Below are 26,466 nucleotides of genomic sequence, written 5' to 3'. Positions count from 1 at the left end.
TGGAAAGAGACAGATGCAAGCCTCTGGGCATCTAGAGCATTGCGGACGATTCTAAAGGAAGGGCGCCTAAGGAAAACGAGGGGTTCATTTCACCTACCTCATACTTTGGCTAAGGAAAAGGCCTAATCAAATATATTTGGATCTAGGTTCTGTGGCTGCAGTTGCCAATATAAAGAGCCAAAGAGAAGAAAGGCTCTTCTTGAAGATGTGTGTTATTCCCCAAAGAATCTTTTAGGAAAAGCAACTAGCCTGAGAAATATTTGTTCATTAGATGTATTCTGGCTGCAGCCAGAGAAAATCCAGAAAATACCAAGCATGTGAACATACACATAATACACTTGATTCTTCAAACACTTGTGATTTAAGTGTTTTCTTACTAACTGTTCTTACACAGGACCTTGTACTTTCTCCAGTAAATGTATTGTTAAAACCACCCAAATATATTCCAAATATTATATGATAGTGACAGAGTTTAGGGCCAAAAAATGCTCTTAGAAAATGTTGATTATGCAGTCCAGTTTAACAACTGTTCAAGGAGGACAGATGAGGTTTTCTTAACACTCTTATCCTTACTGCGGTGAAGAATGTAAGTGCTCTTTAGTCTTGCTCAGTTTGAAATCAGAAACATCCTGGCTGCTGATTCTTATAAGCTATATGGCACTTGTCTGAAATCGGGTGTTGATACACTGCACATGTAACCGCATTACCTCTGCAAGGGAAACCTTCCTGCTGAATCAGATGGATTTCAGAGGTACAAACATACCAACCTGGGTCTAAAAACTGCTGCTGTGTCTCTTCTTCAGCTATAACGAGAGGGATGGTGTCCTCTTTCTCTAGATGGAAATCCATAAGGTAGAGTGGCTGGTGATGAGAGAGGTTATCACCGCTGCAGACATCATCACTTCATGGCATAGCACACCATCCACAGCTTCACTCCCCACCTCGGCTCTCTGAAAAGAGATGGGGGCGCTTAGGAGAGCACGTCATCCTCAGAGAGCAGCCTTGCTCCCCTCTGGCTCCAAAGGCACTGTGTGAGCACCAGAATGCATCGCGGGAGTTTATCCAGCTAGAAACAGGCAAAGGGACCTCAGACAGTGAATGGGTCAAGGCAGTAGGTCAGGGCACTAAATCACGGTAGCAAACTATAAAGCAAATTCTCGGGATTTCTGTAAAACAGTCTAAAGGTGACAACCCAAACATGGTTAGGTTTCACCCCAGTCTGAGACTCTGGGAGTCAAGACCAGAGAAGAAACAAGATCCAGACTATCTCATGTGAGGCTAGAGAGGCAGGGCCCAGCCAGCCATGTTAGGTCAGCCACATCCAGGAAGGAAAAGTAAGTAGTGTCTCTGTACAGGTGACTACTCAATGTGCTCCAAATTATGAACTGTGACAGTGAGATTCTGGCAGCCTTTATCCAAAGAATAATTCCTCTTAAACTGGCCCTTCTGGCTGTGTGTGGACACATATTTAATATAGGCATTCTACTAAATTTAATGACCATCCCCCACTCTCCCATTTAAACACCCTGAGTGCATGTGTGCAGTGTGTGTGTGTGTGTGTGTGTGTGTGTGTGTGTGTGTGTGTGTGTGTGTGTGTGTGTGAAAGGTAAGGCAGGATGCTGCATTGTCCCTGTGTGCCGATGGATCATTCCGAGGGTGGCCTCTGAGCACAGCTGACACCTGGTTTCAGATGCCCATCGGAGCGCCCTCAGGCTCATTACTAATGCATGAGTCTCACAGAAGCTGCCTCGCCTGCCTGTTTTTCCAAACCCTTAGATGGAGACATGGATCTCTCTGTTTTGCCAAATAACAACCATCCTGACAAATTCCTGCAGCTAGATGTGAAGCCTTTAATGCAGAACTCAGCCCTTCTTCAGGCCAGCATGGTGAGGTTTCCAGGGGGGAATCACCCTGCCCCACAGCACTGGCGAAACCTGGTCTACTCACAGGTAAGAGCCGGACCCACGCACACCGCGGCGGGGGCACGTTTCTTTCTATCTACTGTTTCATTATTTGTACAAAAAGAAGTCAGTAGCAACACAGTTCAAGGTAGCTGCTAACTCTTGTAGTATAAAAAGGGTCTAGCTCCCTTCACATACGGAGACGCTCTGATTGCTTTGTCAAAATGTGAGTCCTCCCCTCATTCCTCTCTGCCCAAGAACTAGCTCCTCAGCCTGTCCTTAGTTGAGATGTCATGGAGCCCATCTTTCCTTCGGAATTTTTCAAACCAACTGTTCCATTTGTAAATAAGCTCTGGTGGGGGTGGGGATGGGCGGTCCCTACCTCTCTCATTCGGTGTGTTCTAAACTCAAAGCATCATAAGCTTACACAGGGGGCTTGACCACAGCCTCTGCGACCATTGGAAGCCTTGCTTCCCCCTCATTTAGACCGGCTCCCTTTCATTCTGTGCAGAGAACATGCTGACGGCAAAACAATAAAGACTGAATGATTGAAAGAAAGAAGATAGAGGGAACTTTCCACCTTGGAAAGGTGCTGGCTGTTATTTCTGATAGTCTTATTTTCCATAGGTGTCCATGTGGACAGGACATAGCAATCAGGACCTTCAAACCCATTGCGGACTTTATTTCTTCTTCTGCATCCTCCTCCTCTTTGCTGACCAAAAGGGAAGAGTACAACTGATTAGTTCCATGTGATGGAATAAACATAAAGGCCCTGACTATTTGCACAGCTCATGAAACGGGAATCGTCTTTGTCATGCGACCTGAGAGCTAATGGGGTTAAGGGTTAGTCAATTCAAAAACAGGAAGAAGCATTTCATTTCAGAACAGATGTGACTAACCTACAAACCCCTGCAAGTCATTAAATCCTTTGGAGTGGTTCAAATTCCCTGAGCAGAAATTTGTTTTCTTTTAAGAAACAGTTGCTGCTCATGAGTCCTGGTGTAAAGTGACTCCTTCGTGGTGTTTGTGGGCTCCTTGGGACCTTTATCATGAGATCATTCAAAATCAAGTACACTCGAATGATTATGTAAGTGTTTCCTCCATAAGGCTTTTAATTTATTTCCATTGTAAAGCAGCCTATTATGACAACTGACTTTTTAAAAATTTTGCATCCTTCCCTTTTGTAATCCTCTAAAGCCTTTTTGCCCATCCATACACACGTTCTTGGTTATTGTTTTTGGATTTAGTTGCATTTCATTTAAATGCAATGACATTCATCCTTGTTCTTCTTTACTGTTTATGTCATGGAATAAAATAATTTAAAAATCAGTTTAGAAAACTTTGACCCTCCTGTGTTGTGAAGTTTAGTCAAAGAAAACATATCCAATACATTCCTTTGAGTTTGGAACATGTCAACCTAACATCTTTTGTCTGATCCTGGACTTGACCTATTTCCTTCAAGTGGAATGTCACAGTTTAAACCTCTTTTGAATGTTGTTCCTAAACCTGAATGAGATGCAAATTTTTAAAGCGCATCTTTTTCAACAAGCCCTGATGAGCTGAAATCATGATTTGAGGAAAAACAAGAGGGTAAAAATCCGCTTCATATGTCTTTGCCTATGTTTTTGGCGATTGTAAATTGCAGATAGACTTGATTTAGCTATAGTTTTACTCTAAAAAGAATCTTAGAGTAAGATTAGTAAGTAATCTAAAAAGTTAGATGACTGAATCAAGGCCAATTTACTATTGAAATAATGCATGGGGAAGGGGACAGTAAATAATTACAGATTCAGCCAGTTGAGTAGGCTTGTCACAGATCATGAGTAAACAACAATTGTATTTACAATCCGAAGTTACAGTTATGTCAATAAGTAAGTCTTCTCTCCTTGGCTGGATCTTAAAATCCAGGAATGGTATGTTCAAAGGATAAAAAATAAGTCTAAAAGAAATGGACATATGAAAGTTTTAAGTAGTTGTGATGATATCTGGAAAAAGGCACCGAATATATCAGGTGTATCGAGGTGTTAGGGGTGCATAAGCAGGCAGCAGTCAAACCATTCTTAATTTAAAACTCTCACTCTGTGTTGTTCATTTTGTTTTGTTTTGTTTTTAGATTCCACAAATAAGTGAAATCATATGGCATTTGTCTTTCTCCGCCTGGCTTGTTTCACTGAGCATAATACCCTCTAGACCGATCTGTGTTGTATTATTATTATTATTATCATCATTTGCCAATAAACTTAAATATGTTGATATTATCCTTTTTTTAGAATTTGGAAGACAGCAAATACTATTTGAATTTATACTGTGGTTGGAGGCACATGTGTACACACATGTGTGTGTGTGCGTGTGTGTGTGTGTGTGTGTGTGTGTGTGTGACTGTGTGAGTAGATGGCGGTGTTGGCAGATGCAGTCAATACCTCTGTCAAGCTATGTGGCTAACTCAAGCAGTAGATTGTTTTTTATTATTAAAGTATCATTGATATACAGTCTTATGATGGTTTCAAATACATAACACAGCGGTTCACCGTTTACGCATATTATCAAGTTGTCACCCCCTTCAGTGCAGTCACTGTCCATCAATGTAGTAAGATGTTACAGAGTCATTAACTGTATTCTCTGTGCTGTACTTGACCTACCTGTATTGTGATTGTGAATTACTGTACCCCTTAATTCCCATCTCCCTTCCTCCCCCTCCACTCTCTCAAACCCCTCCCCTTTGATAACCAGTAGTTCCTTCTCCGTGTCCGCAGTCTACTGCTATTTTGTTCCTTCAGTTTTGCTTTGTTTTTATATTCTACAAATAAGTGAAATCATATGATATTTAGGTTTCTCCACCTGGCTTATTTCACTGAGCATAATACCCTCTAGACCCATCCATGTCATTGCAAATGGGAGGATTTCTTTTCTTTTTATGGTTGAATAATATTCCTCTGTGTATATGTACCATATCTTTATCCATTCATCTATGAAGGACACTTAGGTTGCTTCCATATCTTGGCACTGTAAATAGTGCAGTGATAAACATAGGAGTACAAGTGCCAGATTTTTTATACTCTCATGAAATCCACATGAACTTCAGAGTTGTGTCAGCTTCTCCTTTGTTCTCACTCCACCCAGGTGCATGGTGTTTGGGATTCACACTACCTCATGGAATGTTAGAAGACTTAACCTACAACCATTGCCTTCAAAATTGCTTCAAAAAATCAGTTAAAATAGAAATCCCCTAGATCAAATACAAAGCTGAATTTTTAAGTATATTTATCATATTTGTATTCTTGATTTGTCTTTGAAGCTTTTTTTGAATCTACATCCCACTTTCAGTGGAAATTCTCTAAACTATTTGTACATGAGCTTAAGTAATAACGTACAAAGAGAAAAGAAAGCACTGGTGTTCTCAGCAGGCCAATCTCTCTGGATGCTGTCAATTCCCTTCTGTACAAGTCACCTGTATTTACAAGGGGAGAGACTGAGCAGATATTTCTTGGTGCCACTATATTTATACTCCTTTTTCTTAAATTCTTTCACTAGAGAAATAAAGAAGCTTTACAGTAAACTTCATCTCAGTACAATGAAAAAACGTTCACCAAAATCTAATGTTTCTGGTTGTTAAAATAATTTGAGGCATTATATCTGATGAATGCATTTGGAATTGTATTCTAGTTATTTCTGCCAGTCCCGTCATAAAACGAGGTAATGAAAGGAAAAGACTGAATTTTTTTTTTAGCTTAAATGATAAAATATGTTTTTTCAGATATTATGGTGGCCAATTTTTTCTGATTAATATTTACACTTCAAACGCCTTTCAGGCTAATCTCTTTGTTATGTATCTCTTCCTGGCTTCTATCACATTTATTTCAGAACCTAGGAGCATTCCATACTAAATCTGTAGCTGGAGCGAGAGGCCAAGGGAAAGAGATTGCTCTTCCCTTCATTTCTAGACATTGTCATTTACTGTTTTGTTTTTGTTTTTTCTAATCACATTTCTTCACTTTTTTTTCAGTCTGATAGTAACCTTTTTCTCTTGCATTTTAATTTCTCTTCTATCTTAATTTTTTTGCATACTATAACTGTATTTCTTAGCAATCTGTCTGTGCCTTCTCTAAGAATGTCTCTATTCCCAACCCTCCATTTACTCTTTTGAAAAGAACAGCCCTGTGTATACAATCATCTCCCATTTTTAGGCTTATATTTGGAGAGATATTATAGGACTGTACTACTGAGGTGATTATTTTTGAGATGCCTGAATTATTGTCTAGGAAGTGGATGGAGGAGCATCATGGAGTTGCTCAGGGTTTTACTTGAAAATATCAGAACATGGTTTGTTGAGTTATGCTGAATTTATGCAGTTCACAAAATCTCCAGTGGGGTTAGAAGTTTCGCCTTGGATGGTGTGCTGTCAGAAGCGAAACCTGAACTGCTGCATCTTACTGATCTCAGACAAGGCCCAAATGCCTCTGGCACTAAAGCTTGTATCAAAGACACCTTCCATGCCACAGCAGCATGGGAGAGCCCTGGTCACCTGGGGGGGGAGGCCCGGGTCGGACCACAGAGGACTGGTGGGTCTTGTCTGAGATTTTGAATTTTATCCTGGGAATTTTGAGGAATTGGTGAAAAATTTTGAGCAAGAGAGTCCCATGATCAAATGTGTGTTTTATAGAGATAATCATTCGAACAACTTGGTAAAACAGAATTACTGTGGTCAGTGGAGAGCTCATTTTCAGGAGACGTTTGTCTGTGTGCCCACCCCTCATATATATGCAAAATGCCTTGTTTGCATTATGATTATGACAAGGATTTCATTGCATGTATATTTTGAATTGGGGAAAACGGTAATCTTTATGATCTTGATTCTCCCAATCTATGAACATCTCTCTCCGTTTATTGAGCTCTTCATATGGCCTTGGACTATGTGTCTTGTGATTCTCCACATAGAAGTTTTGCATACAGTTTATGGATATATTCTATATAACTTATCTTAAAAAGTTTATGTCTAAAGATATCATACATAAAGTTGTACTATAAAAGATACTGTAGTGTATCTTATATGCTTTATATATAAAAACTTATAGTACTTATTGCTCTTAAGAATAGGACCTTTTAAATTGTATTTTATAATAAATGTTACTCATGTATGCTACTGATTACTATATGCTATGTATTTTATATTGATTTTAAATACAAAAATTGTGTTAAATCCATTTGATTTTGACTGTGTGTGGATAATCATGCCATCTGCTGTTTTGTTTCATTATTTACAAGCCCTGCTCCTTTTATTTATTTATTTATTTATTTATTTATTGTTCTATTTGTTTCGTATTGTTTGGGGCTCTTCCATTGCAACAATATATGAATATTTGTGATTATTGGCATATTCACATTAACTCTGGAACTAAAACAAATGCTTCTAATATTCCAACCATTTGCTTAACTGTGCCTTGGAAGTTTTAGGCAGATTGTCTTAATTAGCTTAAGAAAATGGCCTACTATTTTTTAGTTTACTAAGAAAGTTTGCTTTAAATATGTGTGTATATTTTCAAAATCTTTTTCAGAATCCATTGCAAAATTCTACATTGCTTTTTTTCCCATTAATATATTGAATTACATTAATCTCTCTGAATACTAAACTATCATCCTAGTGAAATATCCTTTTCTGGTGTACATCTATCTTATCCTGATATATATAATTCATAAGTATTATAGGACTCTGTTTAGCAATATATTTTATTAATGATCTTTGCTTTGATGTTTATAATGGAAATTGGCCTATAATTAAATTACCTTTTCTTTTACTTACTGCCTTTGAAGTTTTCCCAACTTCATACAATGAATTGGGGAGTATTCTTTGTTTTCCTATTTTATGAAAGAGTTTGACTAGGATGGAAATTATCTGTTTCAAGAATGTTTGGTAGAACTTGACTACAACACTCTCTTGGCCCGGTGTTCCTTCGTTTGTGTGTGGTGAGGGCAGATTTTACAATATTGATTTGATTAGTCAAATTATCACACATTTATTAGCATTTTCTACTTCTTACATTTTTATATATTAAGTTTGGTAAGTTAGAGTATGTGAGAAATTGCCAAATTACATATAAGCTTTTTAAAAAAGTTTTTTTAATGCAAGTATAGTTGACATACAATATGATACTATAAGCTTTTTAAATTGCTCAAATTATTCTCCTATTACATTCCTTAATCTCTGCTATATCTCTCCTCATGTTCCTATTACCTTTCTAACACTGTGTGTTTGTGTCTTTACTATGTTTCTCCTGAGCAGTATTGCCAGAGATATTTTTAGTCTGTTTAGCCTTTGCAAGGAAAGAGTGGTCAGCATTGTTGATTGTCCCTATTGTGTATTTAGTTTTTTTCTTTGTAATATTTATTGATTTCTGCTTCTATCTTTATCATTTCATTTTGACTATTTTCTGAGATTTACTCTGTGGTTTTATTGTTAAGGCTTAGAATTAGATGTTTATTATCCTCATTAATTTCTCACTTTCCTTTTATAATGCAAGTATACATACCTATAATATTCTTTCAAAATACATGCAGCTCCAGCCAACAGTTTTCCAATGTAGCTTTATTCAATCTCATTCTGTCCTATGATTTTACTTTCTGCCACATTTCTTTGAAACGTTTTTAAGTTTTCTACAAAATGTGGTGTTGAGAGCCAGGATGGTGGCGTGAGTAGAGCAGTGGAAATCTCCTCCCCAAAACACATAGAGCTATGAAAATATAACAAAGAAAACTCTTCCTAAAATAGAGACCAGAGGACACAGGACAACATCCGGACCACATCCACACGTGCAAGAACCCAGTGCCTTGCGAAGGGGGTAAGATACAAGCTCCGGCCTGGCGGGACCCGAGCGCCCCTCCCCCCGGCTCCGGGTGGGTGGAAAGAAACCGGAGCTGTTTTTTTTTTTTGGCGAGTGCTTTTTGGAAGCCTTAAAGGGACAGGGACCCCATTGCTAGGGAGGCAGGGCGGCAGGACTGGTGGGTGGGTGCCTGAGACCGGCGCCTGAGGACAGAGGAAATCGCGAGTTTTTCCCCTTTTTTTCCCCTCTTTTTTGCGAGTGCTTTTTGGAAGCCTTAAAGGGACAGGGACCCCGGTGCTAGGGAGGCAGAGCAGCAGGACCGGTGAGCGGGTGCCTGGGACCGGCGCCTGAGGACAAAGAATATCGCGCGTTTTTCCCTGCGGGACTGGTGGGCGGGTGCTTTTTGGAAGCCCTGAAGGGACAGGGACACCGGTGCTAGGGAGGCAGGGCAGCAGGACCAGTGAGCAGGTGCCTGAGACTGGCGCTTGAGGACAAAAAAAATCGCGTGTTTTTTCCATTTTTTTTTTTTTCTGTTCCCTCTCTCATTGTTGCTGTTGTTGTTTTGGTTTGGAGAGTGCTTTTTGGAAGTCTTAAAGGGGCAGGACAGGTCACTTAGACCAGAGGCAGGGAATCTGGGGATCTCTGGGCACTCTAACCCCCTGGGCAACAGGGAGCACAGAGGCCCCTTACGGAGATAAATAGCCTCCCAGCCACTCCCCCTCCAATGGGGCTCCACCACTTTGGAGGAGCAGCCCCAGCCAGGCCACGCCCACAGCAACAGCAAGATAAACTCCATAGCAAACAGGCAGGTAGCAGAAGCCCTGTCTGCGCACAGCTGACAAGCATAAGCCACTAAGGTCACTATTCTCCCAGGAAAGGAAGGCCACAAACCAAGAAGAAAGGAAGCTCTTCCAGCGGTCACTCGTACCAGGTCTACAAACTATCTCTATCACCATGAAAAGACAAACCTACAGGCAGACAAAGATCACAGAGACAACAGCTGAGAAGGAGACAGACCTAACCAGTCCTCCTGAAAAAGAATTCAAAATAAAAATCATGAACATGCTGACAGAGATGCAGAGAAAAATGCAAGAGCAATGGGATGAGATGCAGAGAAAAATGCAAGAGCAATGGGATGAACTCCGGAGGGAGATCACAGATGTCAGGAAGGAGATCACAGAAGTGAAACAATCCCTGGAAGGATTTATAAGCAGAATGGATAAGATGCAAGAGGCCATTGAAGGAATAGAAGCCAGAGAACAGGAACGTATAGAAGCTGACATAGAGAGAGATAAAAGGATCTCCAGGAATGAAACAACACTAAGAGAACTATGTGACCAATCCAAAAGGAATAATATTCGTATTATAGGGGTACCAGAAGAAGAAGAGAGAGGAAAAGGGATAGAAAGTCTCTTTGAAGAAATAATTGCTGAAAACTTCCCCAAACTGGGGGAGGAAATAATCGAACAGACCATGGAATTACACAGAACCCCCAACAGAAAGGATCCAAGGAGGACAACACCAAGACACATAGTAATTAAATGGCAAGGATCAAGGACAAGGAAAGAGTTTTAAAGGCAGCTAGAGAGAAAAAGGTCACCTATAAAGGAAAACCCATCAGGCTAACATCAGACTTCTCGACAGAAACCCTACAGGCCAGAAGAGAATGGCATGATATACTTAATGCAATGAAACAGAAGGGCCTTGAACCAAGGATACTGTATCCAGCACGACTATCATTTAAATATGATGGCGGGATTAAACAATTCCCAGACAAGCAAAAGCTGAGGGAATTTGCTTCCCACAAACCACCTCTACAGGGCATCCTACAGGGACTGCTCTAAATGGGAGCACCCCTAAAAAGAGCACAGAACAAAACACACAACATATGAAGAATGGAGGAGGAGGAATAAGAAGGGAGAGAAGAAAAGAATCTCCAGACAGTGTATATAACAGCTCAATAAGCGAGCTAAGTTAGGCAGTAAGATACTAAAGAAGCTAACCTTGAACCTTTGGAAACCATGAATCTAAAGCCTGCAATGGCAATAAGTACATATCTCTCAATAGTCACCCTAAATGTAAATGGACTTAATGCACCAATCAAAAGACACAGAGTAATAGAATGGATAAAAAAGCAAGACCCATCTATATGCTTCTTACAAGAAACTCACCTTAAACCCAAAGACAAGCACAGACTAAAAGTCAACAGATGGAAAAACATATTTCAGGCAAACAACAGTGAGAAGAAAGCAGGGGTTGCAGTACTAATATAAGACAAAATAGACTTCAAAACAAAGAAAGTAACAAGAGATAAAGAAGGATACTACACAATGATAAAGGGCTCAGTCCAACAAGAGGATATAACTATTCTAAATATATATGCACCCAATAAAGGAGCACCAGCATATGTGAAGCAAATACTAACAGAACTAAAGAGGGAAATAGACTGCAATGCATTCATCTTAGGAGACTTCAACACACCACTTACCGCAAAGGATAGATACACCAGGCAGAAAATAAGTAAGGACACACAGGCACTGAACAACACACTAGAACAGGTGGACCTAACAGACATCTATAGAACTCTACATCCAAAAGCAACAGGATATACATTCTTCTCAAGTACACATGGAACATTCTCCAGAATAGACCACATACTAGCTCACAAAAAGAGCCTCAGTAAATTCCAAAATATTGAAATTCTACCAACCAATTTTTCAGACCACAAAGGTATGAAAGTAGAAATAAATTCTACAAAGAAAACAAAAAGGCTCACAAACACATGGAGGCTTAACAACATGCTACTAAATAATAAATGGATCAATGAACAAATCAAAATAGAGATCAAGATATATATGGAAACAAATGACAACAACAACACTAAGCCCCAACTTCTGTGGGATGCAGCGAAAGCAGTCTTAAGAGGAAAGTATATAGCAATCCAGGCACACTTGAAGAAGGAAGAACAATCCCAAATGAATAGTCTAACATCACAAGTATTGAAACTGGAAAAAGAAGAACAAATAAGGCCTAAAGTCAGCAGAAGGAAGGACATAATAAAGATCAGAGAAGAAATAAACAAAATTGAGAATAAAACAACAGCAAAAATCAACGAAACCAAGAGCTGGTTCTTTGAGAAAATAAACAAAATAGATAAGCCTCTAGCCAAACTTATTAAGAGAAAAAGAGAATCAACACAAATCAACATAATCAGAAATGAGAATGGAAAAATCGTGACAGACTCCACAGAAATACAAAGAATTATTAAAGACTACTATGAGAACCTATATGCCAACAAGCTGGAAAACCTAGAAGAAATGGACAACTTCCTAGAAAAATACAACCTTCCAAGACTGACCAAGGAAGAAACACAAAAGTTAAACAAACCAATTACGAGCAAATAAATTGAAACGGTAATCAAAAAACTACCCAAGAACAAAACCCCGGGGCCAGACGGATTTACCTCGGAATTTTATCACACACACAGAGAAGACATAATACCCATTCTCCTTAAAGTGTTCCAAAAAATAGAAGAAGAGTGAATACTCCCAAACTCATTCTATGAAGTCAACATCACCCTAATACCAAAACCAGGCAAAGACCCCACCAAAAAAGAAAATTACAGACCAATATCCCGGATGAATGTAGATGCAAAAATACTCAATAAAATATTAGCAAACAGAATTCAACAGTATATCAAAAGGATCATACACCATGACCAAGTGGGATTAATCCCAGGGATGCAAGGATGGTACAACATTCGAAAATCCATCAACATCATCCACCACATCAACAAAAAGAAAGACAAAAACCACATGATCATCTCCATAGATGCTGAAAAAGCATTCGACAAAATTCAACATCCATTCATGATAAAAACTCTCAGCAAAATAGGAATAGAGGGCAAGTACCTCAACATAATAAAGGCCATATATGATAAACCCACAGACAGCATTATACTGAACAGCGAGAAGCTGAAAGCATTTCCTCTGAGATCGGGAACCAGACAGAGATGCCCACTCTCCCCACTGTTATTTAACATAGTACTGGAGGTCCTAGCCATGGCAATCAGACAAAACAAAGAAATACAAGGAATCCAGATTGGTAAAGAAGAAGTTAAACTGTCACTATTTGCAGATGATATGATACTGTACATAAAAAACACTAAAGACTCCACTCCAAAACTACTAGAACTGATATCGGAATACAGCAAAGTTGCAGGATACAAAATTAACACACAGAAATCTGTAGCTTTCCTATACACTAACAATGAATAAATAGAAAGAGAAATCAGGAAAACAATTCCATTTACCATTGCATCAAAAAGAATAAAATACCTAGGAATAAACCTAACCAAAGAAGTGAAAGACTTATACTCTGAAAACTACAAGTCACTCTTAAGAGAAATTAAAGGGAACACTAACAAATGGAAACTCATCCCATGCTCGTGGCTAGGAAGAATTAATATCGTCAAAATGGCCATCCTGCCCAAAGCAATATACAGATTTGATGGAATCCCTATCAAATTACCAGCAACATTCTTCAATGAACTGGAAGAAATAATTCAAAAATTCATATGGAAACACCAAAGACCCCGAATAGCCGAAGCAATCCTGAGAAAGAAGAATAAAGTAGGGGGGACCTCACTCCCCAACTTAAAGCTCTACTACAAAGCCCTAGTAATCAAGACAATTTGGTACTGGCACAAGAACAGAGCCACAGACCAGTGGAACAGATTAGAGACTCCAGAAATTAACCCAAACAAATATGGTCAATTAATATTTGATAAAGGAGCCATGTACATACAATGGCAAAATGACAGTCTCTTCACCAGATGGTGCTGGCAAAACTGGACAGCTACATGTAGGAGAATGAAACTGGACCATTGTCTAACACCATATACAAAGGTAAACTCAGAATGGATCAAAGACCTGAATGTAAGCCATGAAACCATTAAACTCTTGGAAAAAAACATAAGGCAAAAACCTCTTAGACATAAACATGAGTGATCTCTTCTTGAACATATCTCCCCGAGCAAGGAAAACAACAGCAAAAATGAGCAAGTGGGACTACATTAAGCTGAAAAGCTTCTGTACAGTGAAAGACACCATCAATAGAACAAAAAGGAACCCTACAGTATGGGAGAATATATTTGAAAATGACCGATCCGATAAAGGCTTGACGTCCAGAATATATAAAGAGCTCACACGCCTCAACAAACAAAAAACAAATAACCCAATTAAAAAATGGGCAGAGGAACTGAACAGACAGTTCTCTAAAAAAGAAATACAGATGGCCAAGAGACACATGAAAAGATGCTCCACATCACTAATTATCAGAGAAATTCAAATTAAAACTACAATGAGGTATCACCTCACACCAGTAAGGATAGCTGCCATCCAAAAGACAAACAACAACAAATGTTGGCAAGGCTGTGGAGAAAGGGGAACCCTCCTACACTGCTGGTGGGAATGTAAATTAGTTCAACCATTGTGGAAAGCAGTATGGATGTTCATCAAAATGCTCAAAACAGACCTACCATTTGACCCAGGAATTCCACTCCTAGGAATTTACCCTAAGAATGCAGCAATCATGTTTGAGAAAGACAGATGCACCCCTATGTTTATCGCAGCACTATTTACAATAGCCAAGATTTGGAAGCAACCTAAATGTCCATCAGTAGATGAATGGATAAAGAAGATGTGGTACATATACACAATGGAATACTACTCAGCCATAAGAAGTGGAAAAATCCAACCATTTGCAGCAACATGGATGGAGCTGGAGAGTATTATGCTCAGTGAAATAAACCAAGCAGAGAAAGAGAAATACCAAATGATTTCACTCATCTGAGGAGTATAAGAACAAAGGAAAAACTGAAGGAACAAAACAGCAGCGGAATTACAGAACCCAAAAATGGACTAAGAGGTACCAAAGGGAAAGGAACTGGGGAGGATGGGTGGGTAGGGAGGGATAAGGGGGGGGAAGAAGAAGGGGGGTATTAAGATTAGCATGCATGGGGGGGGAGGGAGAAAGGGGAGGGTGGGCTGCACAACACAGAGAGGACAAGTAGTGATTCTACAACATTTTGCTAAGCTGATGGACAGTAACCGTAATGTGGTTGTTAGGGGGGACCTGATATAGGGGAGAGCATAGTAAACATAGTATTCTTCATGTAAGTGTAGATTAAAGATTAAAAAAAAAAAAAGAAAGAAAGAAAAGGGGGATTACTCCTTGATAGGATAAAAGTATTGGTAAATCAAAGATCAACGCATGCTTTAAATATCCTTAATTTTGATCACTTAAAGGGTGTCCAATGATCAGCTATGGAGGTACTCTTTTCTGATAATATTCCTTTCTATTAATTAAAAAAAAAAAAAAGCAGTTCCTGTGTGCTGACCTCCAATGAGTTCTGCTCAGTGATATAGAGGGCATGTCAAAGTGTGGGCAAAGGGTCTGTTTGTTTCTATGCAGAAGACCAAGGCCTAGCTTGGATACCCAGAAAATGAACTAAGATATGATATGAGGAGGAGCTTCCAGCATCAGCACTCTCTGGAGGACTTGTGCCAGGGAGATGATCATCAAAAAGCCTCCACAGGGATCTGGGAGATGCTGTGGTTGTGGCTGCGTCCACCCCACAGTTTCCTGGACTTGCCATTGGAATCAAGAGGGAGATATCTAGGCTGGCATGTCCATACAGTGAGACAACAAATTTGACCGGATCTGTACTGTTGGAACTCAACCAGGAGTTGGGAGGGGTGCAAGGTGTAGCACTCCAAAATCTTATGACTATAAACTATCTATGGTTAAAAGAACATATGGGATGTGAACAGATCCCAGAAATGGGCTGCTTTAATTTGTCTGATTTCTCTCAGACTATTCAAGTACAGTTGGACAATATCCATCATATCATAGACAAATTTTCACAAAGGCCTAGGGTGCCTAAATGGTTTTCTTGGCTTCACTGGAAATGGATGGTAATTATAGATTTGCTTTGTTAATGTCACCGTATTCCTATTATGTTAATATGTGTGTGCAAATTAGTTAGTAGTTTAAAACCTATACATACTTAAGGTACTCTACAAGAAGATATGTCAAAGAAATTATCAATCCTCCCATGTTTCCTTCATATGCTACATCTATAGCTTTTCTTCTTCCTTCCTAATTACAACCCTTAAATGGAACTCGCGCCTCATATCGAATTTACTGAGTATCATAATTTCTCCAGGTGGTAAAGATACCTCGAGACAAGTGCTGGGCATAGAAGCCACAGGGCATAAATCTGCAAAGAAGTAAAAAGCTAACCTTTTCAAACAATATGGCTTCTCTCTCACTTACCAACTTTACATTTCCCTGTATGGCCCCGGAAGATGACTGGTTAGCCAGAGACGGGTAAGATTCCTCAAGGGAGGAACAACCTAAGACAGGCACAGTCGCAGGGGGGCCATCAGGTGAGAATTTGGGGATCAACAGAGGTGAGGCTCAGAACCTCACACCCCCCTGCTTTGAGAGAAATCTTCTGCATCCGTGGATGTTTTGCTGCCCTTGTCTAGCCTGGATTAATACTTAGTCCATAGGCACACACCTGATCATCTACATTTGCCCTCTTACAGCACTAAACTATGTTTTCTACCTTTATCTTGCATCTACCTACCACTTCAGCATTTTATTAAAAATAAAAATAATAATAATAATAAAGGTAGAAATGTGGGATCAACATATAAATCAAGTATAAAAAATCAAACGAATATTCGTATTTGACCTGATTGTTTATAGTTCATAATGCGTGTTCAAAACCGGAAGTTTCTGTGATGACTGCCCTTGTACTGTTCACCATGTAAGAACCTATTCACTATGTAAGAATTCGTTCACCATGTAAGAACTTGTTCGTTATGCTTCAGAAGATTGGAGACTGATGAGAATTTGGCTTGAGATGGATTAATGATTGTACATTGAGCATTGACCCCCCTACACTGAATTTTATTGTTGTTAACAACCATTTGATCAATAAATATGAGAGATGCCCTTTCAAAAAAAAAATATGAACTGTGTCATAATGCATGAGCAAAACCAAAAGTTTCTGTGATGACTGCCCTTGTAACTTATTCATTATGTAAGAATTTGTTCTCCATGTACGAACTTGTTCATTATGCTTTAGAAGATTGGAGACTGACGAAAATTAGGCTTGGGGTGGACTAATGATTGTGCATTGAGCATTGACTCCCCTATACAGAATTTTATTGTTGTTAACAACCATTTGATCAATAAATATGAGAGATGCCCTCTCAAAAAAAAAAAAAAAAGTACACACTTCCAATTGTAAAATAAATAAGTAACCGGGATGTAATGTATAGCATAAGGAATATAGTCAAAATATTGTAACAACTTTGTATGGTGATAGCTAATAGCTAGAATTATCATGTATATAAATGTTGAATCACTGTGTTGTACACCTGAAACTAATGTAATACTGTGTGTCAACTACCCTTCAATTAAAAATAATTTTAAAAAGTAAAAAAATAAAAATGTGGTGTTATAAGTTATCTTTTTGATATTGCTATATACATTTCTAACTAAGATGACTGGTCAAAGAACATGATTCATCTAATACTGAGTTTTTGAAATTTGTTTTAGAGTCTAGCACATTATCACTTTTTATAAATATTCAGTGTATATTAAAAAATGAAAGATTTTAATTGTTTAATAAAAATGTAAGTATATGTCACTTGATCAAGCTTTCTTTTATTGCTCAAATCCTATCTTTAATAATTGTTTTGTCTGCTTGGTTAAAATTATATGTATATGTATAAATCCTTGTAATTATCTCATTTTGCTATATAAATGTTGAGACTTTTATTAAATGCATACAAGTTTTGAATTATACTTTACTGATGGTGTCTACCTTTTTTCATTTTCTAGCACACCTCTTTATATCTAACAAAGTTTTTTTATCTTAAAGTCTGTTTTTCTACTATATATAGTTTCTTAGTCATATATATATCTTAGTCATGCTAAGTCATATTTTGGCAACAAATATGCCCACATTCATAATGAATTAATAAAATGTATCTCCCACTCACACAAAGTCTGGTGTCAGTGGTATAGATATCTAGGGGGCTTGCTTCCAAGTGGAATCCAGACTGTTCCTTTTTGAGAATCTACTATATTAAAAGCTCTGTCAAACTTGTATGTATGAAAGAGAATAATCCAAGAATCTTCCCAGGGATTTTAGGGGGTCAAGCCTGAGTTCTATTAGTCATATGTCCCAATCCGTGTACTTTTGTATGTTTGTTGAACACCTAGCCATGTTTGTGTGGCCTCCCTCCTTGAAGGTGGGATGATTGATTAGGTCATGATTCCACTTTCTCTAAGAGCTCCTTATCCATTGCTCTCCGTAGTCCCTGGTTCCATTCTCTAGGAAGGATCTTCTGCCTATCAGAACTGGGCCCTCCTTTGAGGACAGGCTTTAAAGTTGACTCCTACTCATGGATATTTGGAGGCCTAGGGGCTATTGTTGTTTTATTTTGTTTTTGTTTTTATTTCATTTCAAAAAATCAAAAGCTTCTATGTATGGCTATTTATTAATGTAATCTTTATTTACTTGTTTGTTCTATATATCAATAAACATGAGAGAAGTTTTTTGGAAAGCAAAGCTGTCAAATTGGCTTTAATACCTTGCTTTTCTGCCTCCATTTCTTTATCTGTAGACTCAAGGAAAGCCACCTAGTGGCTGCCAGGAATAATCGTCGTGAAGCCACACCCTAACTAGTATGATCTTTACCTTGAGTCATTTCATTCAGCTAAGAAATCCTAGTGGGCTTTTTGACTCAATGCTTTTTTTTTTTTTTTAAATAAATCCATGTCTTATTGGTCTACAGATTTTTAACAATAGAAGTCATCAAATTTTTAGATTCTCTCTACTCTCTTTCATTTCTGTTTACACACTGCCTAGATCTTTCTCTAATTTCATCTCTTTCTGGTATTATTCCAATGCTTTGATTCATATAATACCATTATATGTACCTAAGCGCTGTGATTATTTATGAGTGTCTCCCCTAAAGCTAGAGGTGATTAGATCACACGTTACTACAGATGACATACCAAACGTTTTTTACTGTATGACATAAATAACCATCATTCCAGCTTCTGACATCCCTTTGATCCCTTTCCTCTTTTTGACTGCTAAGCCAGTGCCACACCTTTATGGAATTTCAAGATATCACTTTCTATATTAGGGCAGGTAGGTAGGTAGGCAATACTATAGTGTAATGACAATAACCCCACAAAATATCAGTAACTGAAAAGAAAATATGTCCTTGCTCATGAGAAGTCTGAGGAAGGGCAGATGGGGTTGAGGGCAGCTCTTTCCAAGCAATAACCCAGGGTTTCAAGTTCTTTCACCTTGTAGCTCTGCTGGCACACAACCCTTGCTTACAGTAACAGAAAAACGAAAAGTGGGGGAAATGAACCAAAAAAATCTTGCGGGAGATTTCAGGGTCCAGGCTAGGAAGTCATCTTGTTACTTTTGTCAGCACATCATCAACTAGAGCTGGCCCCAATTTAACTTCAAGATGGATTAGGCAAGGCAGTCATCCTGCATGTTCAGGAAGGGAAACCAACTTGATGAGTGTTTAACCCGTTGCCACAACACACAGCTCTCGTGTTTGTATTCGCCTGTTTTATATTCTTTCACTCTCATTCCTTCTGAATCGTTATAGTTTAGGTGTTTTTCCTGTAAATATTATATAATTTAATTTTAAAAATCTGATATGACAATCCAGGGAGAGGAAATCCTGGGGCAAAATACCTCTAAAAACTGAAAGCAGTCAAATGGAGAAATAAAGTTTAACACGCGGTTATTGCTCACAAACTGCAGTCCCGGGCCATCTCTCCTGCAGCAGCAGCAAAACTGGCCTTTCCCTCCCCTCTCAGGTACAGATAAGCCCCTCCTTGCCCAGGTAATCACCCATTGATACGGAGATGACCTTCTCTCCACCCCTGAGGAATGATGCAAATACACTAAAGCCATACTTCTCTCCACCCTTGTGCTCCTGTTGATTTGCAGATATACTAAAGCCAGGCAAGATATTCTGGAAATATTACAGTTTTACCCACACTATCTCTGTCATTCAAATAGCAGGTATTTACCCTGCTTACATTTAACATGATTATTTCTAACATTTGTCTTTCTATTTTCCTGGGGGGTCCTCTTGCCATATTCTGTTTCAGATTTCTCGTCCTATAGACTGATCAACTCTCCTTTATCTTTTTTCTACTGCTCTACTGATTTAGAAGCTATATGTTGTTTCTCTATTTTTAGCCGTATCTCTATCCTCTCACTGAAATGATTTCTTAAAATGTCTTAAAAATATCTGTGTTAAACTTTTACTGCCCAGTGTTTTGTCTCTTATTTTAAAACTCACAAATGAGTGATTACAATTGTTATTTCTATTTTACCATATAATCGGGGTTAGCTTAGATTTATCTATACATGTTTATCAACTTCCTTCTAGTACCAATTTTCTTCTTCCTGAAGTACATTTTTTAGAGAGTCCTTCTTTATAGGCCTATGAGTTGTAAACTCTGTTTTTGTCTGAATATGTATTCTATTTTACTTTTTTACTAAATGATAATCTACTTATACATAAATGGTATAAATATTTAAAGTGTATGAAAGAAATGGACAAAGTAACGGTTAATATAAAAATGTCAAGGTAATCTTTGAAGTGTTATTTTACTTAAATATTCTAAGATATAAATTGTTTCAGAGCCCATATGACTAAAATAACAGAATCACTGTTGAGTTTTCCTGTGGTAAATGTAGATATAGCATGTGGGGTCAAGAGGTGGGAGCAAATACATGTTGTTGTTGTTTTTGTCCTAAGCCTTTTGAAATGTCTATCAAAATACAAATGAACCTCAACCATAATTAATGTTTTTTTATCATGCCATCATCCAATTCTTAATAAAGTTATTGTATTAATTTTCCCTTCACGTGTCTTTCAGATAGGAAATTATCATGTAGTGTAAAAATAATATGGCATATGTTCTAGGATAAACCTCAAATTTTCAATAATATGATTTAGAATTAAGAGCTTGAATGTTCTTTTTATACTGTATCTCTGATTATTTTGCTATCTTGTGTATTTTAATTTTTCAAGGTCTTTAAACATTATAACAGTGTGTATTATTTTTTCTTGAACCCTGAAACTGCATTTTCCTCATTTACAGAGCTTTTTTGTATAAGAAGCTCAACGAATAGTCTAGCAGGCAAGAAAACTGACAAAACCAATTTGTCAGTGTCAGAAGAATTATCCTGCTTCAAAGATGATCAAAGATATCTAGCCTTGAAGAAAAAAACTTGAGTCAGAATTGTGCTTAGCCAAACGATCCTAAATTTCATATCAAATTGTTTTTCCTCAAATTGGAAACACTTTTTATGAGGCCGTCCATCTTAAAGACAAATACTAAGTCAACATGATTTATTATTTCATTGCAAACTTAAGTATTGTAGAACATAAATTAGTCTCCAGCAGACCAATAACCCTATGAAGTCAAAGATCTCCAAGTTGGTCTCTATATGAAAAAATGTATGGTCAAGAAAACTGAGGAAATGTAAGGCCAAGGAGAATGTGAGTAGCTTTATCTAGATGATATTTTTATTTGACCTTTGAACCATTTCAGAAGGAAATTAATATTACATATAGTACATATACTGCCTATATGTAATATTAGCTTACAACTTAGCTTATACAGATACTGAGGGAATAGTATATAGATGCTGAGGGAATAAGTATATTAATCATCACAAATATGACTCAGAAATATTAATTGCATTGAACCTTCTCTGTTTAGGAAGGCTACAATATGTGAAACATATATTTAAAAATTGTTGTAAATTAATGAAATGTGTTACCAATTTTTAAGGGTTAAACCTGAGTTTTCCTGAAAATTAATTTATGTGTGAATTCCTCTCCCCTGATGTACCATGATAAATGAGGCATTACCCTATAAGCTTTTTGTTTCTTCTCTATTATATTTGGCCAATGAACAAGTTTTAATTAAAATACTTCTACTTCCATGGTAGTTTTATACTCATAAGGAAAAAAATAGAGCAAAGTAGAAATCTGAAGGTCAAATGACACAGAAAAGCACACATGGTATGATTCCACTTACATAAAATACAAAAGGAGGGCAAACTGACCCAGATTTGGGGTACTGGTTATCCTTGGGCAGGGGGAGGGCAGGGTTACCCTTGGAAGGGAGCATGAGATGAGCTGGAAATGTTTTGTTTCTTGTAGAATCTTGGGATTATTTGGTTTGTGAAATTATCTTGAGGTATACATATATAATATCTGCACTTTTTTATATGTATATTATGCTTAAATGTGTTTAAAACAGGAAAGTCAATATTAAGGTATCCAATAACACCTGGTCTGTAGACACATATAGGAGAGCAATGCTAAGTTAGTCCAGTTCTCTAAGCTGTGTGTAGTAGGAGTCCCAAGTGAGTTTTTGTGAAAACCCAGTCATATCTAGAAGGTGACTTTTAATCCTGACTTAGCAATGTTAAATATTTTTATCATGTATGGAATGCACAAAGGGAAGGAAGTAAAATATCATAAAATCTCAATGCAAGTGGGCTAGGAAAAAAAACCGGCTTGGTTCAAAAGTCTACTATTTGAATTAAAGATGTTCTTTCTCCGTTACTTATAAAATAGCATTTTAATGGTTACAGAAGCTGAGTAAGATCACATGCAAAGAAATAAAGAAATTAGTGCTAGGATTCTAGGTGAAACAAAATCCTAGAACCCTGTGTTCATTCATTGTCCTAATTGTTCTGGTTTCCCGTCAGAATCAGCCCGTCTTCAGTTATAGTTATTTTTTCACACTGCGTTTTCTGCCATCAGTGGCCTATGGGTAAGAGGCACCCTGTTGCTCTGTCTCCCAACAGAGAGAAAAGAAGACTATGACTCCTCAACGAGGAAGAGGATCCACTGTGGAGGGTGCGATTGCCGCCGAGAGAGCCCCACCATCCCTGTCTGCAGTTCTGAAGAATAACCCGCTCTATGGTGACGTCAGCTTTGAGGAAGCGATGGAAGAAAGAAAAAAGAATCCTTCATGGACCGTCGAGGAATATGACAAGCATTCCCTGCATGAAAATCTTGCTGGGCATCTGAAGGTACTTGAGGCAAAGAATCAACTCCTTCAAATGATGAGGGAGATGAGTTAAATACTCCTATTATATGTAAGAATTAAGAGCAGGCACCATATTTCAGGTCCTTTTGACTTCGAGCTTCCCTTTTTCACTCCTAGATGGTATTTGTGTTTATTTGTTTTGAGTTTCACAATTTCAGCAGTTACTGGCATCTGTATCACATGGAGATTTACCTAGAAGGTAAAAGGTTTTCAGAGGAAAACCTAGGTTTGTGGCCACCCGTGTTCATGAATACTTAGGAATTCCTTATTTTACATTTATTCAAAAATATTTATTAAATGCTCTGTCTTAGACACTGTGCAAGCAGGTCTCATCAAAGACCATTTTATTTCAAGCCCACTCAGTGATTCAGTTTGGACATTTCCCTGTGTCTCAGTAACAAAACAAAACAGAAACATTTCAACACAGGAAAACTATGCAGTGAACTCATTCACCCAACTTAAACCCGACTTCAGTTTTTCTTTCTTTTTTTTCTTTCCCCTGGTGTCACCCATCCCATAGAAGATCTACAAATGCCTGAAAAGCAGGAAGAATGACCCTCTGTTTTCAGAGTGGACTGGATTCCTGCCCAGCTTGGCTTGCCTCTGCTTGCTTGGGGCCAGGAAGGCCTTACATTTATCACGTACACTTCTTTTAACAAGATATATCTGTTCTAAGCCTTAAGCACCTTAAGCACCTGTAGATTTTTGGGGGATGGGTCGGCATTATATGCCCTTAAAATCTTGCACATTTTAAAACCTAAAATGTGCACTCCTTGAAGTATCTTCCTGTCCACTCTTTGAAGTTTCTTAATCGTCTAGTGGATTTAATGTGTCTCCTCCTTAATGTAGGCTCTTTTCCAGAGAAGTTTCCATAGCAGATGCTCCCCCTAGCAACAGTAATCTTGTGTTTTTTATCAGTAGCCTGAAGATCAGGATCTCTAAGAAGTCACCCTCTACAATTAGGAAAAAGATGCAGTGATTTATTCCATAAACACTTATTGACTATAGGCTAGAGCCTATTCTCTTCTCTTTGTTGTTTACATGAATGACTAGAGGACTATAAAGATGCATATTACTGTCCCTGCCCTCAAAAAGTTCATCTAACTGAGCAAAATGATCACCATAGAATAAAATCGAGGAGGCAACAACATAGAGGAAGAAGACAGTCACCGTCATAATAATGGAAAGTGATATGCGACTCAGAAGAAGGCAAAATCACACTGGATTTTAAAATCTTCACCAGAAATGTGTGCTGGTCTTGAGGATGTGTAGAATTGCAGAAGATACAAATGGTTTGCATGAGTGAGAAGGCTTCTCTGTCAGGAGTTGCAAGAGAAAAGTCACAAATACAAGAAAGTGGCAGTTTGTTAGAACAAGTAGTCCCTTTTTGCTGGAGCTACAGTGTAAGGAATAGAATAATGGGAAAATAAGGCTAAAAAACAGACTGAAAAAATATTCCAATGTAAGACTAAAGGAATTGTACATTATTAACAATGAGGAATCCTTTGTGTTGTTGAATGAACCACGAGTTGTGTTTGCAAAGACTGAACATGAGTGACGGGTGCACTGCGTCACTAAGACCAGAAGTGCCGCCTCCCCACCCACCCTTCCTGTCCGCCCACACCTCAGAGGAGCCGCCCTTCAGGCCAGAACCATTAACAGACCCTGATGCTCTTCTTCAGCACTGACTTTTTTTGAAGGATGCTCCTGGAATTCAACTTGTTTCTAATAGAATGTCTTCTTATCCCTCATTGATGCAATTTCTTTCGTCAACATCCCACATGTCGCAAAATCAGCCAACCGAGCCCCTGACTTATTTTCTGAAACGTTTTCACCACTTATGGGCTGTGAAAGTTCCAAGTGCCTTTGGTGACTCCCATTTTTCTAAATTACTATATGAGTTAACAAAGAAGAAAAGAGAAAAGAAGCTACATAATTAGTAACCAAGGTAAGCTATAAACAAAACATAAGAGATGATAGTCTCCATTATGGAAGTTCTTACTGAAAAACAGAGGCAATAAACTGGCAGGTGAAGTGCAGGCCTCTGATTAGGACATAAAAAAATGAAGGAAAAGAGTTAAGTAGACAAGAATTTGTAAATCATTTATCCTTCTGCACAGGTCATCCCAATTTTATTCCAATATTTTAGCTTTTCTAAGACTACAAAGTTGAAACTGGTAGCACTGTGATGGAAGGATTGTATCTCCACCGCCAGAACCCTCCCAGCTCCTGACATTGCTCTTCCAGCAGTGCCCTGGGAAGTGTGAAGCTGGTTCACTGACCCCTGAGGCTGGCCATGGAAACTGGCTGACTTGAAGTCCACTGAGACTAGAGAGGCAGAGAGAGAGCTGCAAGCCTTTGCAACAGTCCACGTGAGAAATAATGGCGCCTGAAGTGGGTTTACAACAACAGAGATTCCACATTCACCAGATATTCATTGCATGCCCACTAGATGCCAGGGATAGCCACTGGATCTGTAGCATTGAAAAACAGCAAGTGATCATAGAAGACACATTTATTTTAATGCATGGACAGTAGAGTATACAGGGGACTTACCAGGCATAGATGATGTGTAGTTGAAGACAGTTCTGTAGGGCTGAAAGAAAGATGAGGCTGGTGAAAGAAACAGAGACATGGGGAGTAGAAGCCAGTGTGGGGAAGAACATATTGGGTCCTTTCTTCGGGAGGTCAAACTGTGCCAAGGTTTCTGCATGCCACCACGCTGTAGTCCTCTACGGAGGAGACCAGCAGGCTGAGATCTCAGCACGTAAGCCAAGAAGCATCTAGTCTCTTAGTCTTATTCTGCCTTCCACGGAAGTCAGCTTCTGGATTCCCCAAGAAACCCACCAAACATATTCATCCCTGCTGGGCCCACAAAAATCAAAATTCGAAGGCTCATCTAAAGCAAGAAATTCTGATTTTCTTTCCACTCACTAACCTGATTGACATGCTCTACTTATGAAATGTAAGAGACACTAAATTGGCTAAAACATGACAGAAACATTCTTGTTTCTGATCCCCAATGTGAGCAATTTAATCAATAAATCACAAAAGGCCCCCATATGAATTCCCACACAGGCATACAGAGTGGAGTTGCAGAGTGGACCAGGGATTCCTGGTCAGCCTGGAGGCTATAGCTGTGTGTGCTATTCAGGGAATCTTTGTCTCTCTTACTTGGGCCATGATGCTTAAACCAGGACAGTGTGAATATGGACCTGCAATACCTCTGACAGTGTCTTGTTCTGGGGTCTCAACAGTCTATTAACACTGATTGATCCTATGTAATTCTCTTTTAGGAAAATCCTAATGACCTGCGGTTTTGGTTGGGAGACATGTACACGCCTGGTTTTGATACCTTACTGAAAAAGGAAGAGGAACAAGAGAAGCATTCAAAATATCGCCGTATAGGTTTGATTTTTCTCCTTGTTGCCTGCCTCTTGGTTTTCATAGTGACTGTCAGCACTTTTTTGACCTAAAGAAACTGTCCCAGACACAGCCACATTAATTTTCCTAAAAATATTTCTAAATAAACATTTACAGAAAAACATGTT

General features: G+C 38.5%; 1 protein-coding gene across 1 annotated transcript; it reads left to right on the top strand.

Moving 5' to 3' along the window:
* The first annotated feature begins 1,569 nt into the window (after positions 1–1,569).
* MINAR2 (membrane integral NOTCH2 associated receptor 2) lies at positions 1,570–26,466 on the top strand. The gene is made up of 3 exons (XM_037007333.2): positions 1,570–1,949; positions 22,671–22,898; positions 26,212–26,466. The coding sequence occupies exons 1-3, from the start codon at positions 1,728–1,730 to the stop codon at positions 26,389–26,391; spliced, it is 630 nt and encodes a 209-aa protein (XP_036863228.2). The 5' UTR covers positions 1,570–1,727; the 3' UTR covers positions 26,392–26,466.

Source organism: Manis javanica, chromosome 14 (assembly GCF_040802235.1).
Source record: "Manis javanica isolate MJ-LG chromosome 14, MJ_LKY, whole genome shotgun sequence".
In the NCBI taxonomy this organism is placed as follows: domain Eukaryota; kingdom Metazoa; phylum Chordata; class Mammalia; order Pholidota; family Manidae; genus Manis; species Manis javanica.
The sequence above is the reverse complement of the archived record's forward strand: the minus strand, read 5'-3'. Positions and strand labels throughout refer to the sequence as shown.

Bases quoted from the DNA above. Each gene is read 5' to 3' on its own strand.
- MINAR2 (XM_037007333.2), top strand. From the start codon at position 1,728: ATGAGTCTCACAGAAGCTGCCTCGCCTGCCTGTTTTTCCAAACCCTTA. The intron at 1,950-22,670 runs GTAAGAGCCGGA...GTCTCCCAACAG, and splicing joins GAAACCTGGTCTACTCACAG to AGAGAAAAGAAGACTATGAC. The intron at 22,899-26,211 runs GTACTTGAGGCA...ATTCTCTTTTAG, and splicing joins ATCTTGCTGGGCATCTGAAG to GAAAATCCTAATGACCTGCG.